This window comes from Grus americana, chromosome 5 (assembly GCF_028858705.1).
Source record: "Grus americana isolate bGruAme1 chromosome 5, bGruAme1.mat, whole genome shotgun sequence".
Lineage (NCBI taxonomy): Eukaryota > Metazoa > Chordata > Aves > Gruiformes > Gruidae > Grus > Grus americana.
The window spans coordinates 7,007,681-7,025,623 of NC_072856.1; the positions used below are offsets into that span (position 1 = coordinate 7,007,681).

Genomic DNA, 17,943 nt, shown 5'->3' on the forward strand with positions numbered 1-17,943 from the left:
ATGAGGCAACTGACTCAACGGGCTTCGGCAGAGTCCTTGTCACCAGAGTAACTGAGGAATCCCAGCCTTATTTGAAGTAGCTTGTATCTCGGGGGGGAGGAAGGGAAGCAAACTGCTAAGTAATTGAGATTTATCATCAAGTTGAGCTGTCTTTGAAATTTGGGGCATGACACTAGTCATTGTGGGGCTATTTTATCCTCCTTGCCAATTTTTTATCCTTGTCTTTGTTGCTCACTGCTATTTCCCATCATTCCTGTCTGGCTTGGCATTCAGAGAGGTTCAAGTTTTGTTCTGTAGCATGAGGTTAATGCAAAAAACCTGCACCTGCAAAACAAACCCAAAAGCTGCAAATGCCAGAGTGGTGGTGGTTGCCCAGAGGACAGTCCTGCTTTTATCTCACAGAAGATGGGGTGATTACGGTTCTTCTGCCAGGCAGCACCCCTCGCCAAGCCGGGCTTAACCCAGAGCTTGCCTTCAGTATTTGCAGAGGGGGTGTATGCCGCAGAACAAAATCCAGAAAAATAAATCCTTTAGAAGCTGTGAGCATTCCTCCACCTTGGGGATCAGCTTGTTTGGAGGCAGCCAACTCATTTTTGGAGATATTTTTGTGATGTCTTCTCTGTCATTAGGTATCGAGAAGGGTATATAAAACCTGAAACAAATTCAAGTTTTGAAATCACAGCTCCCAGTACGTATTTCCACTGCGGAGGGGCTGGTGCTGATGGAACTGATACACACTAACACTGATGCTCTCCAAGGGGACCGGGCGCTTTTTCAAAGACACTTGTCTTGGAGGGGAGCAAACGTACCACCAGCCACTAACGAATCGCTACTTGGGACACGTATCCACTGGCCACCATACCAAGAATGACCTAATGACACGATAGCGGTGGCCAGCATGCCAGACAGGGCACAAATTGATGTGAACATTTAGGGGGACACTTAGGACCAAGTGACAAAGGTATTTGGCAATGCTTAATAGGTGACAAACTGGAAAGACACAACCATCACTTTTCATAAGTAAGTGCAATCCTTTATCATGACTTTTTCTTTACTTACCTAGCTGCATTCTGCCTAATTAGAATTACTCTTGCTATTTCATTTGAATATGTCCTTGCATTTATCTAAAGCTGTTGCTCTATGTAGTTAAATTGCAGCGTGACCCACGTCTAACGCCAACAGCACGTTACACACATTTAATACTTTCACAAAACAGCAACACAAATACAATTTCTTAGGGACTCCACATTTATCATGGAGATGACTGAAAAAAAAAGCATGGCTACTGCAGGCTCTGGGCTTCAGTACGATTACGGTCGTGAACCTGCCAAAAAAAAAAAAAAGTTGTTTTAATACAAATACCAGAGTAGGTATTTGCATCTCAAGGTCTCTGCTTGTGCCGAGGGGCACGCTCACTTTTGTACTCCTCTAGAGGAAAAAATAATAAAAAAATGCCCCAAATGTAATCGCAGAAGAAACTACAAGAAGTATTATTTCATTTTCTACTGTATTTTATTTCCGGTTCTCAGAAACACTTCTCTTACAATACCAGCCACAAAACCTACAATTTCTTAGCAACAGATCAAGGCGCTCTGGAGCCAAACTATTTGTTCCGTGTTTGTACGCTGCAAAATACAATAGGATCCCGATTCAAACCCAGGACTTGTAGGCGCTACTGCAATGCCAGTAATACAATAAATCACCAACTTTTGCCTTTTACTCACAGCCACCTGAAGCAGGTGAAAGGCTTGGTGACTTATTTCCCTGCTGTTAGCCATGCAGGCTCCAACGCAGATTAGATTTTATTCAGACAATGCTACTGTACTGCTCGGGCAGAGAAGTTGAGCTGCGATTAGATAAGACGCAGGCACAGGTGGTTTTACTTACCTTTGGAAGCCCTGCTCAGCAGTAACGAAAACATCTCTGCATTATCAACACGATTTTCAGCATAAATCCAAACCATAACCCCATACTAGCTACTATGAAGAAAATTAACTCTATCCCAACCCACACAACAAGAAATAGTAGCACATCAGAACTTCAAATTCAATACTAACAATTTTAAAAGGCTTCTCTGGAACTTTTATTGCAGCTTTCTTGGTTTGATTTATTATTATTCAAACTAGCTACTAACTTTATCCTGAGGCACACCTCTGCATTTCAGATGTCTTTTGTTGATTGCGCTGTCTTGGCCTCAGACCCTCCAGGCAAAGGCCAACTTCCCTATAAAAGTGAGCGCTGCAATCCAGGCTTTTCTCAAAAACCAGCTTCTAAACAGGATTTTACAAGGTAACGGATCACAGAAATCCAGACTGCTCCCTATCTTGGGCTTCCAGTTTTTCTGCCTACCATGGTCTCACCCTTTCCTTGCACCAACAATTCCTTTGACCATGCACTTTGCTTTTGGAGTTCGCTTACATCAACGGAAAAACCCAAACATTCGCATCCAGCAAGAAATGATCAGAAGAGCGGAAAACGATGTTGCAGCAAAACACTGGAGTTGCTTATGTAGTTTATGAGTCAGTTTGGTTCTCTCAGTCCACGCCTGTTTAAGGTGGGATACTAGCTTGGTCAAAATACTTTTCCAGCCTGTTTGGCTATTGACAGCTAGATCACAGTTGAAATCAGAAGTCAGAAATAAAGTATGTTCCACCAACATTTTCAGTTGTTTTAAAATCAGTTAGGCCTGTAATTGCAATGAAAAACATGACGTCGATAAATTACTGGGTTTTTTTTCAAGTTGTGAAATGACATTAAGTTCAGTCTTAATGTACTTCAGTCACAGTTTATAAGTCAAACCCTCTTCAGCAGAACAGTCAGCCACAGCGTACGCAAGATCATGGAAATTGTTTGATTTTAAACTAAAAAAGTGTTCTTATTTCCAGTTCATGTGTTATCAGTCCTCTACATCAAATAAAAATATTCATATAAAGATTTTTGCATATATTTTCAATTTGCAGTCCAGCCTACCTACATTAAAAGAGTCTTTTTACATTCAAAACCAAAGCATTTTCTCCTACCTTTATCTCAGTTTGTAACTCCAGGCACATTTTTCTCAGGAGCTGACAAAGTTACAAAGCCTTTAAACAAGGAATTAGAGAAATTCAACATCTCATTACTTGAGATACTTGCTTCAAACAATTAAGATAATATCTGACTCAGAATAATATGCATCATGTAAGTTTATGCAGCTGAGATTAAGGAGGTCTCAAAAATGCAGGAGGTCCAAGATATAATGGATACTTTATAGCTTTCTGATTTTCTTCTCCAACAAATCACAAAATATTGGGGTAGAAAAGGGAAGATCCACAAGCAATCCGGAGAAGAAACTCACAACAGATTTCAAGTTTTTCTCTTGGGATGCCCACACACATGCAGGGTGTTTACGTTATGCCCTAGGGATTACAAACACCCGATTACAGCAGTCTGAAAACAGTAGTCAAAACGGAAAGTCAGAAGAAAAATGCACAAACACAATGCATGTGAAATTTAACTTTTATTTTTCTGTTGATAAAACCCAAAGATCCCTCACAGCAGCAATAGATGCAGAAGTTATCTGCAGAAACGATACCTCCTCTTAACCTGTTTGCATATCCACGTATGCTGAGTGTGTAGGGACTGCATATTAACACAGTACAGGCACTGCTCAGTAGTAACAGAGATCAAGTTTCTTGGCATATTTTCATCCATCCTTTCCTTAATATTATAGGGTTTTCATAGCATTGAAGATGACTGTTAATGAGTTGTCTGTTCATTGGATTTTTTTTGTTGTTGCTGTTGCAAATAAAAAGCTTTTTATTAAATTCCACACATAGACTTTATATGCCCAGATACACCTCCCCACATTTTGTAGTAGTTGACAAACTGTATCCAAATGCTACAATTCAGAATGGAAATGCTACCACGTTTAGCAGCTCTAGCTGCACTAGAGTAAATATTTCCTTAAGAGTAACAAAACACACCCCTCTGTTCAGTAACACAAGGGATACAGGTTTTAGAATGCACATTTCTATCTTGTACCCATACCTTTCTTTAATATATACTTTTATATATAGCTCTAGAACAAATCTCTACTATTTTACAATTAAATTAAAACATCCACAATTGGTCTAACTAGTGATTTTGGTCTCAATACTTTAAACATTAGTTGTTCCATAAAAATATACAATTCGACAACATGGCTGTATCAGTAATGAGGCCTTTTGAAAGAGGCCTATGACAGATTATCAACCATGCAATTCAGTGCTCAATGTCATCTAACTGATAAATATAGTTTACTGCATTTTCAAACTATCAGGATCTTTAAAATCCAAATTTCTCTTTGCAGGCTTACCATGCTTACAAACATGCAGAAAGCAATCACATTTCTCACTTGCCTGTAGCAATCACATTTTTTCTTTTCCAGTAGATCAACTGACAAAGCACGAACTTCATGCTGTCATTTTTAGATCGCTAAACTTTTCCTTTCTTTCACATACTGAATTATTTCACAATGGATCATACTGCTCCAAGTGAAAAGACTAGGGATTAACCACATAGTAAGAACTGCACTTTTCAGTTTAAAGCCTCTAAGAATCAAATTACTAACAGTCAATTAGGAAGCACTCATAGCTGCCATACAAGTGAACAAACACCCAGTAGACAATCAAGTTAATTCTAAATATATAGCAAAAAGGTGAAACTTAAGAAAAAAAAAGAACCCAAAGCCTAAACTACACAAGTACAGCCTCAAACCTGGTAGATGATTCTCTGTCCAGAAAAAGTTTCTTCCAAGCAGCACACAAAACCTGTGCCACCATCAACTACACATGAGATAAGACATTAATTTCCTTATCACCACCACAGCACCATTCCACACAAAGCTCCCTAGCAATGGTGATGCGGTACTTCATAGTAACAAACGAGAACCCTCCAAGTCAGAAGCAGTCAGTAATAAAACCCCAGACAAGTTCACATGTCAGGGTAACCCGGCATATAAGCCTCAGAACATTTTACTCTTACAAATGTAATAATAATTTAGGTGCTAACTATTCCAAGACCAATACAGTCAGTCTGTAGTTAAAACTACAACAGAAGATACTAAAAAACACAAGAGAGGTATGACAATTAAGATGAGTATTTCTTTTAAACAGCAGAAGGTCAGGGAAACATCTGGAATTCTGTTGCACTGTATTAACATAACTTCTGTTTCTGAATATAAAAATACACCTAGAGACTCGATCCAGAACTGCATACACAATTACATTTTTCCCCTTAACTGCTTTAAGAGTAGTACAAAATAATGTTACAGGAATGATTGTTGCAAATTTGTGTCAGCTATTACAAAATCACTGTATGATAATACCAACTGTAAATTATTTACAGGTGAGGTAATACAATTTCCAGAGTAACGAATTACGATTTAGCAGAAGTGTAAAAATAATGTACTCACCAAAACATTACAAAATCTGGTATCATCATCAGCTACACAGTAGATCACGATTAGGTTTTGTAATTGATAAACAACATATTCTTAAGAAAAGTGCCAAAATACTGCTACATAAGAATCTTTTTTTCCAAAATCATTCAGCAAAAAAACCTGCACATTCTATGTTAAATAATGCCAAAAGAAAACAGGAAAAAAGGGATGCCGATTGCAGAAATATGTCTTATTAAAAGCCTTTGAAAAATCTGTAAATTCACTTTCATGCTTAGAGGTCTGACATGAAAGAGACTTATTTAAAAAAAAAAAACCACAATAGAAATATCAACATATATGGGTTTTTTGGGGCTATCTTAGGCCATTTTAAAAGTACACATTCCTCTTAAACTGTGAAACAAGTGTAGACCAAAAACATTCTAAAAATGGCTGAACTGCCAAGGGTGGTTGTGATCAGTGGCACAAAGTCCGGCCGGATGCCAGTCACTACTGACGCACCCCAGGGGTCTGTACCAGGGTCCATGCTGTTTGACATTTTCATTAACACCACGGGTGACAGGACAGAGTACGCTCTCAGCGAGCCATTCAGAGGGACTTCGGCAGGCTGGAGAAACAGGCAAACGGGAATCTCAAAGCTCAGCAAAGGAAAGTGCAAAGTCCTACACCTGGGGAGGAATAACCCCACGCACCAGTTCGGGCTGGGGGCTGACCGGCTACAAAGCAGCCTTGCAGAGAGCAACACAAAGCTGACCGCGAGCCACCGATGTTCCCTTGTGGCAAAGCAGCCCAGCAGCCTCCTGGTCTACATTAGGAAAAGCAGCAAGTTGAGGGAGGTGATTCTTCCCCTCTGCGCAGCCCTGGTGAGACAACTCAAGTGCTGGGTCCAGTTTTGGGCTCCCCAGTTCAATAGAGACATGGGCACACAAGAGTGAGTCCAGCGAAGGGCCACAAAGGCGATTATGTGATAAGAGCATCGACAGTCAAGGAGAGGCTGAAAGAACTGGGATTGTCTAGCCTGGAGAGAAGGTGGCTTGGGGTGATCTTACCAATGTGTGTAAATGCCTGACAGGGCATAAAAAGAGCCAGACTCTTTTCAGCAGCATCCAGTGACTGGACAAGAGGCAACAGGCACAAATGGAAATGACAGGAAACTGCATTTAAACACAAGAATGGACCTTTGTAGTGTGAGGGAGATCGAAACACTAGAACAGGTTGCCCAGAGATCTTCTGGAGTCTCCATCTTTGGAGATGCTCAAAACCCCAGCTTGTCACAGCGCTGAACAACCTGCTCTAGCTAACCCTCCTCTGAGCCGGGGGGGGGGGGGGGGGGAAGGGGTGTGGACTAGGTGATCTCCAGGAGTTCCTCCAACCTCAGTCATTCTGTGATTCTATGAAAAGGACAGCGTCTTTTGTAGCCCAGGCGTTGGATCAACCGAGTCGCAAAGCAAACTATAAAATGTAAATGGAATATATTTTCTCTTTAAGTTATTGCATACAACGTTAGTTTTGCTGCCTGCGTTTTGCCGATCTCATTTTTTCAAATCTCGACTCCATTTCTTCCAGGACCTTTGGCGTGTATCGCACAACTAATTTAACCTTTCCTTGAGCTGCCTTCAGCAGTTCTACTGCTTTTTCATGGTGTTCACCTTCGACACTCTGCAAAGCATAAACCATTAAGTACAATATTAGTAAAGACGCACACTGAAAATATTTTTTGTACAATTTCTACGTAATCAAATATTGAAGTATTCTAGTTCGGAGACTACACAAGGACAACGTCACTCAAGTTCAGGATTTATTCTTCAGCAAATCAGAAAGAGGTGATGATAAATATACTATTTAGTATTAACAAGAGTAGTGCAAAACTTTTGGTTAGGTTTATGCTGAACAATTAAATTCTGTATTGACATACAATAGGTGAAATAAGAATAACATTAGGCAATTATGAAATTACACTTAAAAATCAACAATTTCAGGAGGACACTTATAAACAATCTTGAATTTTAAATCTTCTTTTGGTATGCATTTTAAATGCAGTAGTCATCCTCAATTTGCCTAGTAAGTTGCCAGAGACAACTGCAAGATAGCTGCCTTGATGTTATCCTGTGTTACAAGGCAAAACAGCGCACACTGGGCACCCACAATAGAGCAGCTAACATGCAGTGTGTTGCTTATCTTAGTTTTCCACACGTCTCTCAGTAAATGCAAGGTATTCATTTTCTAAACTGAGTAAGAACAGCCTAACCCAACTCAATAAGAAGAGAATAAAAATACTTTCCTAAAACAACTCTCAGAATGTAGTGGGGTTATATTGGATTCATCTAACTACAAATCTTAAGCAAGAATTCTCAACAACTGCATTCAAATACACATTCATGGATAGCATACATTTTATCAGCAAAACTTATTTCTCCCAAACTTATTAAACACAATGATGGGACTACCCCAAGCCTACCTCCCACTGGTGCTATTAGAAGCTAGAAGGCAGGTGATGTACCTGTTGATTGGAGGGTTTCCCCGTTACTATAAAGTTACTTACAGAAAGAAAGACAACAGTTAAAAAAACCCAGGTTATTTCTCTTCTGTCAGACAGCACATACATTTGAATGTTTTCATTTTTGTTATTCAAGTGGATGTGTAGGCTGTTCTGTTTAAAATTGGTAATAAAAGGTTTGTAAAGTTCTACGTTTAATTATATCAAAATACCTAAAATTCTGGAGTATACTCAAAATCTCCAAGCTGAAAAAACCCCCAAACTTGTTTTAAGGCACATTCACTGCAGTCTTGGCAGTGGCAATTATTTTTTTTTTTAAGTATTAAATTAGAAATTACAATTACAAGAAAAAGCCTGTCATATGTATTAAGATGATAGGATTCCATCTGTAAACATCAGAAGATTCTTCTTCTGAGACCACGTTAGCATTCTCAATAGTATTTTATGCATTCACTGTATTCTTTCAATGGCTATATATATATTTATACATGTGCATGCACACACATGCAGTCATTGTCAGCTGTACCAACTGTCTGATGATCTGGTTCAGTTTGGGGTAGAGTGGCCGTTTTGTTTTCTTGAAGAGCATCTGTGGGTGAGGAAGGCCTCCTCTAAAGACAGTCCTAACACCTGTCCCTCAATGCTTAAAAATATCAGGAAGGCTAGGCCAAGGATGGTTGCGTCACCACAGCTGTGATTTCTCTTATGTCTCCTGAAAAGGACAGCTGGACTCCCAGGTAATATTCTGGAGCCAAGTATGTCAGCAATCTGTGCTAGCAGGGACTTCCCAGAGTACAGACACCCAGTAAGTCTCCATTTCTTTCATGCGTCAAAGAATCCCACTTGCATTAAAGAGCACGGTATTTAGTTCGACTCTCAAGTCTTAAAATAAAATCAGGTTTGCAGATGTAATTCTAAGAACACTGATTTTAAGATAGCATACAGCTTGTCTGTAAATAAAAGCAAAAGTTTGAGAGATATTCACACGCATTTGACTACCAGCTGCCTTAAGTCAAAGCTTGTCCACAGCCTCCTCTTCCCAGCCACCCTGTGTTTTGCTTTTTGTGTTGTAACTCTACAGAAGAGGATACTTATTAAAAAGAAATATCCACAACAACACTTTGGGCATACACTCCTTAAAATATGCTAGAAAGTCTCAGTTTTTGAAAGTAGTCCACTTCAGTGGAAGAAAAAAAAAAAATCACACCACTGAAGATAACACCACCTCATAGTTCCATCTTATTACAGCTTTCATTATGCAGTAGCATTTTTATTGGGATGAGAATCTGGTCAGTCTAATGCAACATAACAGCATAATTTACTACTTACCTTAGAAGGTGCAGAAAACTATATTAATTAAAATCTGCATCGTGAAACTTGGATGATAGAAGCAGCCATAATAGCAGTTTAATACTATTTCACAAAACAATAACTTGACTAGATTTATACAACCCCATAGAATCTGAAATACTGACTTAAGTAGCACAGTTCCCAGTTGAGACAGATAACCAAAGTATAATCCTAGAACTCTCAATGCACACAACTCCCTAGAAACCTAAGGAAGTTGTTCCTGCAAGGCCAAAGAAAAGCTACTTCACCAAGACTAAAAGACGACATCGAGCTTGTGTCATGCCTATTCTCCATATGCCCCCAAGTGGAAATAAGAAGTTACTGCTACGTAAAGGGAAAACCAATTCCTACCACTCCGTTTACAGAAAGCAGCTGGTCTCCACGTTTCAGGCCTCCATGTCTATCAGCTATACCACCAGGGATAATTCGAGAGATATAGATTGGAGAGTTTTGCTCTTTGCCTCCCATAATGTTGAATCCAAGACCTTCTTCGGTTTTGGGTAGTTCAACCACTCTGGGATGGGAATGACCTTCACTAGCAGCAAATGCGGCTACAGTGGCCTGTAAGACACAAGATTTTCCTATTTATAAAATATTAAAAATAGATCCTTCAGCTAGACACAGTGAGCAGGCTGAAAAAGTATTTTTATCTCAAAGTACTTAAATATTAAGACAAATGAGATTAATTCCCTAGATACCAACACTAGCATGAAAAATTTAGAACTTCAAGAATAAAATTAAAATGCAGAAATTTAAAAATAACAAGTCTTTTGTTATACCTTTTAATAACCCGTTAAGCTTATCCATTTTATCAGATATCTAGATAATATCCTTCTGAATTTTAAATAATCATCTTCTGCTTCTAAAGTAACAAACTACTGTATTTTACAGAAGTTATAGTTTGGCTTTTACCTTTGCTGTTGCATTAGCTCTAACTTCTGGGCTACTGCTGATATCCACAGTTTCGTATACGTGTTCATACACCTTTAGAGACAAAACAGTTTAAGTATGGGGAAAACAGATATTTTTCTGCTTAGATAATACAACAAAATGTCAGGTACAACTCAAAAATGTGTAAATTAAAAAGTACACACCTTACTCCCTGATTCACTACAAAGGATCAAGGGATAATCACCCACACTATGAAGAAACAACTCTCTCAGCATCTTTATTGCTCCGTTAATCCATGCATATCTAGGTTTCAACCTACATCTTCCCTCCTTCCACAGGATTCAGACCCCACTATTAATTCAGCTAGTCTAACACACTGGACTGGAGACACGGATGACTACCTTCACTTGTTTGCTTCAAGTTGGAACTCTTCAATAAGGATGTACGCAAAATCACTTAAGGACAGCTCTTCAAAGCTCTCCCAACAACCTAGCCATCTCCACAAGCCCCCATATTTTCCTTCAACTGATGCAACTGACTGAATATCTTAAGTTAAGGTATTGAAAACACAGAGGCAGTAAGAATACTAAAGCTAAGGAGGTGCTTAAACTGAGAGCTAACCCACATCCCTTGCATCTACCTGCCTATCATTTGGACTTGCTAAGCAATAAACATGCTGTTCTCAATAGAATGGAAACATTAAGATGACACCTATGTCTACAAACAGATCTTTTAAATCATTCCAGGCGTTATCAGCGGTAGCAGCAAGAGCAATAGCAGGCATATTCAATCACTTAAAAGTCTCTGACAGAGTATCTGGAACGACGATGAGGTGGTGCAAGGCTCCACCTCAAGGTGACACGGATTTGGCTTAAAAGAAACAGAGGCAATTCGTACTTTGTCCATTCTTACATTCCAGGAGGTTAGCAGCCTGCTAGCTGCCAGTAAGGACAGACTCTCAAAATAACCTCTAAACAGTTATTTGCTCCTGAGCCATTATTTAATACACCTATGCCATCCCAAATTATCTTCTTTTGAACTTTTAAAAATAAGTCTTGTTCTGTTAAGCTCTGTAAGTCAAATTCAGCTTTTAGAAAAAAAAAAATCAGATTACTGCACTGAACACAAAAGGAAAAAGCATAACATATGGATTGTTAACTCAAGGTAACTGCTTATGTCAAAGTTAACTTACCTCCCTTACAGCATTACAAAATTCACTTTGAAGGACCCTTTGCAAAGCCTGTAGCTTTTGTGGTGGCACTTCTCCGCTTCTCTGTAATTTTTCCAGCAACTCAATTGCTCTGCAGATGTCTACAGAAAAATAAAGCACCAGTAATGAGGAATGCCTGAGGAAAATTCAAGTTAGTTTGTTTGGGGTTTTTTGGGTTTGATTTGGTTTTTTTTTTGTTTTAAATTAAGTTAATGGAGCAGTCTGTGTGTGTGTGTGTGACCTTGCATATACCTTAAAACAACATACCACTATACATCTACAAAATGTAACAATAAACCACCATGTTTTCCCATTATTTTTAAGTTAACCACAGCAATCCAACCCTGTGACATATCTGGAGGTATCACTACGATATGTATATTTTAAAGACAATCTGATTTTTCCTTGAAGTTTAAAATCAGGCTGAAATATTTCACCAATATATACACTATCAATATTTAATATGCACAACGTCATAATTTTATCTAGTACATGGATAATATTTTGTTCAAACCAGCTAGAGTATTGTCAAATACGCTAACATTCCTTTTATATTCAAAAATTCAGTAGAACAACAGTACACTTAATGCTTTCCCTACAACAGGGCTGAGAACCATCTGGCCTATTTTTTTTTTCTCCAAAGTGCTCAGAAAAACAACTAAACTCCTTTTGATATTCTCAGCTGAGAGAGAATACCTCTGTAGTGTAGAATCCTCAACCCCAAACCTCTTTGTTCCAGTTCCTAGAAATTTGTTCCTAAGAATTCACATCCATATTCTCATAAATGCAGATGGTACTTTGTGAGACTGAACTCCCTGTGAAGGATTTGATTCCAGACCAGCATGAGTCGAGATGGGCATCAAACATGACATCGATTGCTATGTGACATGCTCCCGGCAGCTCTACAAGAGTAGAATACATTAATATCCCTCACTTGTATTTCCAAAGTCTTACATTAGTGATGATTCTGAATCACGCAAGTTCCAAGTAGAACAGTCTCTCAGAAAAGCAGATAGAAAGGATTACCTTCATTATCACAAAGGCAAAGCAGCAGGGATTAATCTACTATACAAGTAAGGCAGAGATTATTTTAGACAAGGATGAAGCCTGGGACACGGCTATGTCCCAAACACGTTACTTCTTTTTTTCAGCAATGAACATTTAGGCAATCATTTTTCATGTGAATGCACGTCGATTCAATGGCGTCAGGTCAGCACGGAAGACGTGCAATAGCCATGAACTTCTCCTAAAGGCCAATTGTAAGGAGAGAGAATTTACGTAACACGATGAAAAAACCAGCACGGTGTATGTTCTGGAATTAAGGTGAAGTGCACTGGCAAGAGACAACCGGCAGTTATGTTCTGTCCACTTTTGTAAATTATCCATCAGATACATATTAGCAACTTCTACACTGAGATCAGGTGGCGCAGTCAATTAAACAAGGCAGGACTTAACCTCACAGACCGGCTGTCCACTAGCAGTTAAAGCTATGTCTGTACCACAGACTGGAAACAAACCCTTCATGGAAGAACATCCAAGCATTACCGCTACAGCTACAAGACAAATTATTTCACATGAGAGTTAAGGTTTCTTTCTACGTGCCATAAGAACTTGGCATTTTTTGGCAAGTATCTTTAAGCTTTACAAGCACCTGGTATCTAAAGCAAAGAAATATCAAACCCTAAATTTCAGCTATTACTAATGCCAAGTCTACAGAGAACTCATTTCACACAGGCATGCATATTTGCTATTTGTACAACAATTACAAAATGAAAAAAGTGCTGCTAAAGCTTTAACTTCCTAACACACATTTTGTATTTTACATAACATACAAAATATTTGGTGAAATTAAAGAGGTTCTAGATGTGATTGTTTATTAATCTTTCAGTCTTTTTATGATGCAAATTCACTAACATTTTTAGTAATCTGTATGTTCAGCACCAGCAGTACAAGTTATCTGAATTTCACACTGAACAGCTTGAAGTAGAATGATCAACAAATGGCAATAGTAGCACTTCCAGTCCTGCAACACTCCGTATATTAATGAAAAAAGTCTAGGAAGTATGTGAATTACAATACAGCTATCATTTAAATACTTGCAGATGTTTGCAGACAAATGACTATTTCATGCACATAAAGAACACAGTTCTACCCAGCCGTTCGAGCCTTTGGTCCATGAACGATGTTAAGCTGTACGGTGCGTGAACTTGTTAGATAACAGTTTGACTAGGATACTGCAAGAAATTTTAAAGGGTGACAGCAACCTTCTGATCCAAAGAGTAGCTACAGAAATCAAGACTCCAGAACTCCATTTGCTAATTTCTCCTCTTTGTTGACCTTCTCATTTCATCAATAAACCAGATATAATTCCTACCTGGATCTCCTAAGAGCCAAAATATTTAACTAAGTCGCCAATTTTACCTTAGGGTATAAAATGCTAATTTGGGAACCAGCTCTGCCTTTCATAAAGTGTAGACTAAGAGCACAGAATCAGCTTGTCAAAAAGTGACTGGGATATACTGAACTGGATTCCTTTTAGATGAAACTAAAGCAGAAGGTGCACTTCAATAAAAAAGGGCTTTCAGATCAAAGGACCAAGCTGCTGCTGTAAAATAAACACCCAAAGACAACAAACACAGCATGAAGTTGGGTCCTCAGCACTCAACAGATCTCCTTTTATCGCACTGCACCTCTTGCTCAGGTAGACACAGGCAACGGATCCCATTACCAGGGCACTTCTCCCCAACAGTTACTTTGTTTTGTTTACCCTGTTGACAGGACCCCATCAGACCAGTCTGAAAGTGAAATGAGCATAACTTTCTCCTACTGATCTGCATTAGGCACTGTTAGTCGGAAGCTGAAGATTCAATCTCTCCTAGCTCTGGAGAGAAACTAGTTTGGCTGGGAACAAGTGGCAAAACACACCTATCATTTTCAAGGAAAGAATGCTGACTGCTCTGCTTATGTAGTTTGCTCCTTCCTGAACTACTGCTCGGGATATGATCAGCTGAAAGCTGTCTTCCTCACAATATTAACACTACGGCTTAGCCAACTGTTCAGCACCAGAGACTGAAATGAACACTATAGAATTGTTCCAGTGATGGATTTCATGAAGGATTGAGGCAGAAATAACTCCAGAGGTACCTGATTAAAAAAACCCCATAAAACTCACTGTAAAATGGAATCTGCACATAACTAAAAAATGGATTTTCTTTTAACCTTTTCATCCTTTTTATATCAGTTGCCTGTTCTTCACAAATCATTTTTTGTGATCACAGGATACTAGACTGAAGTCCTGGGAGGAAAAAAAAAAAAGATACATTAAAACTAAAAGAATGTGGAAAAAAAAGCCAGCAAGACGCCACCACTCCAAGCATATGTGTGAACAAAACACAGAAAGAGCAAAAATGCAGCATCCTCATAGACGGCCCTGGTTAACCACCTCTGCTGCTTATATTCAAATAGTCTGGATTGCTAAGGTGTATGTAGAGTTATCGCACATCATCACCAAACCATAAGAGTTACTTCAAAATGCTAGATGTTATTTCTTCCCTGCCCTCCAGTGAATTTGGGTGGCAATGTTTGCAATGCAGCTTGGAGGAGAGAACAGATGGGGAGAATATTCAATTGCCCTGATGGTAAGCATATGGTAACCTTTTTAAATCAGCTCATTTTCTACACTGTTCTCTCTTTTCTCATGCTATATACCAACAACATTAGTGATGTTCACTTTCAAGTTGATGATCATTCATCATCAGGTTATCTGCAGGCAACCCCATACAATTAACAGAGGTTATTTATTTCTGTAAATAAAGCTCTTGCTTTTTTTAGGTCCATTATACTGTGCTCTCTTTTTCTTCTTTGCTTAAAAAGACTGATATGCCAGAAGACTAAATAGCTCTTTTGTTCCTCTGATCCCTAAGTAACTCTGCAGATTTGTTTGTTTTCATGGGTAGAGCATAGTGGCAGGGTAATGAGGTGGAGAAGGATGCTGCCCGAGGTTTAACTCCGGAGACCTACCAAGAGCAACTAATCCACTGCCAAAGCAGCTGCCCTAATTAACAAGCTTTGGAGCGGGGAGGGTAGATGAACTGCAGAGTGGGAAGCAAAGTTCTTACATAAGTCACTATTTACAGGCCTCTCACGCATTACAAGCGCTTCGCTTGAGGAATGGAAAGGAGGGTTAGGCAAACAGAAAAACTGAATTCTGGGGTAGGTAACACGTGATAGTACCAAGCACAATAAAGTGGGTATATACAGCAAGTTACACATCTACGAAAAAGCAAAAGTGAGCAAAGGTGGTGGTGCCAATGGGAATGGCAGTGGGAAAACAGTTCATCTAATCACCTACACTTCACTAAATTGCTTTCCTTTTCAAGAATAGGATTTCTCATCCTCAGAACTAGTCTCATTTAAATTCCATTTTCCCACCCTTATTTTCCTAAATACACACTAATAAACCAATCACGTATACTGTTATACAAGCATGTATTCACTGAGCTACTGCAGACCTTGCACAGCTCTGAAGAACCACCCTGAAGGAACTTTATCATTGTTTCTTAAAAGCCCTGGGTAAAAGACACAAACATACTACAGAAAAAAAATACGCAACTAGGTTTTGTATTTTACCTGTTTCTCTACTAATTCTAGCTACACACTGCACAGTACTAAAAATATAAACTAAGACTATAAACTGGTAAATCGAGATGAAAACATACATGTGAGAGGATAATAGAGTTGAGCAGAACCATGAACAAGTGTGGAGGGACTCCTGCATGTGTCACTTGTCTTCTACAAAAACACCCAAGTTATTACTGCTAAGACACCGCCTAACAGATCGAACTTAAAGCTAAGAATTCAGCTTCGTTCAAGACCAAGTTTTCCGAGAGAAACAGAAACGGGGCGCTGGCAGGTTGAGTAAAGAGCTGGCAGAAGCGTTGACACTAGCAAAGGCAGAGCAGACGCACCACCGAAGGTCTGGAGCGAGTGCACCCACGGAAACCCAGCCGCAACCTGACACCCGAGAAAACCCTTCGGGGGCTGCACACCGAAAACCCGAGGAAGCAAACCCCGCCAACACACCGAAAGAACCAGGAGCGAAGGGAAGCATTTGCGAAGCAGCTAGCACATGGCTGCTCTCCGGCGGTCTCTGGGAGGGGAGAGGAGAGGCGCCGCTCGGCGCCCTGCGGCGGCCCGGAGAGGGCCGCACCGCCGCTGCTGCCCGCTCTCGCCCCCTCGGCGGCACGGCGGTGCGCGGCTCCCTGAGGCCTCAGGCCGGGAGAGCGTCTGACGGCAGACGGACCGTCCCAAGGGCTCGGGACAGGCCACCGGCAACGCACCCCAGGGCCGGGCCCAGGCAGCGGGGGGACTAGCAGCTCCACCACCCCAGGTGGCCCGCGGCAGAAAGCGGGCGGGAGCGCCCGTCCCTCGGCCGGAGCTGCGCTCACCTCGCTCCAGCCGCACCGGCTCGCCCAGCGCCGCCATCTTCTCCTCGCTGCGGCCCGCACGGGAAGTGACGCAGCGCTGCCGGAAGGGCCGCGGGGGGGAGGGGCGGAGGCGGGGTTGGCGCCGACACGGGGTGAGATGGCGGCGCTGGTCGCGATAGGGGTTTTAATCACGGTAGCAGCCTGCCGCTTCTGTCTGAGCGGCGCGGAAGCCACTGCAGTGTTCGCCTGGGATGTGCAAAGGCGTAGGGACAGCGCAGACCGGCAGAGGGTCCCTGCAGAGGCTGGCAGCTGCCTGCCCGCCCGTTAATGTAACGGGGCACGGGTCCTCTTGGCTGTTTCCCAGGTGCTAGCCAAAATTATGGGAAAGTTCACGAGAAAATGCCCCCTCTTTTTTTTTTTTTTTTTTTTTTTTTCTTTGCAGCCCTTCACCGAATCACAGAGCGGCAGGGGTTGGAAGGGGCCTCTGGAGCTCCCCTAGCCCGGCGCCCAGCCGGAGCAGGCTCACCCAGAGCGGGTCGGCGGGGTGGCGGCCGGGCGGGTTCCGAGTACCTCCGGAGGGGAGACTCCGCAGCCTCTCCGGGCAGCCTGGTCCAGTGCTCGGTCACCAGCAAAGGGACGTTACTTAACATTACTGAGGACTCTACAGGCTAAAAACACCACGCAGGGAGCGCCCCAGGGACGGGATATATATATAAAAACGTTGTTCTGCCTGTGCGAAATGTGAAGCGTGTGCTTTATGTTTCTTGTCTGGCATCAATTTAATCTATGTGCAGGGCTAATGTATGGCATTTACCTTCTGTATTAAATCGATGTCAGTACAAGTAAGACATACTCACTCTGTTGGGCTTTTTCTGGGAAAGAGTAGGAGACTACTTCAGGACATGTATTTATGTATTCTTAATTTCTTCTAAAGGTATAACTCGTCATGTTTGGCTTTGATTTTGTCTGCATTTTGTATGCTTTGCTTTGAAAGAGAATAGTTCTCAACAGCGTCTGCTAATGTGACAGTGATGTACTCCCTCATTTCTGTGATTCATTTTAATGCCAGTTCCTCTCAGTTTGAAGGATGCTGCCTGTGCGTTTCAATGAAAAGGTCATATGAATGGAATTTTGCAGGTGAACAAAATTAAAT

General features: G+C 40.8%; 1 protein-coding gene across 1 annotated transcript; it reads right to left on the reverse strand.

The window, feature by feature from the left end:
* Positions 1-3,483: 3,483 nt before the first annotated feature.
* On the reverse strand, positions 3,484-16,889 carry LIN7C (lin-7 homolog C, crumbs cell polarity complex component). Its single transcript, XM_054826625.1, has 5 exons — positions 16,812-16,889; positions 11,347-11,465; positions 10,176-10,247; positions 9,615-9,824; positions 3,484-7,075 (listed from the first exon to the last, which is right to left on the reverse strand). Exons 1-5 carry the CDS (start codon positions 16,846-16,848, stop codon positions 6,920-6,922), a joined length of 594 nt encoding a protein of 197 aa, XP_054682600.1. The 5' UTR covers positions 16,849-16,889; the 3' UTR covers positions 3,484-6,919.
* Between the last annotated feature and the right edge of the window lie 1,054 nt (positions 16,890-17,943).

Excerpts from the sequence above, each read along its gene's own strand:
- LIN7C (XM_054826625.1), bottom strand. The coding sequence starts at position 16,848 with ATGGCGGCGCTGGGCGAGCCGGTGCGGCTGGAGCGAG. Across the intron at positions 10,248-11,346 it reads TTTGTAATGCTGTAAGGGAG|GTGTATGAACACGTATACGA; the intron begins GTAAGTTAACTT and ends TTGTCTCTAAAG. Across the intron at positions 9,825-10,175 it reads GAGCTAATGCAACAGCAAAG|GCCACTGTAGCCGCATTTGC; the intron begins GTAAAAGCCAAA and ends TGTGTCTTACAG.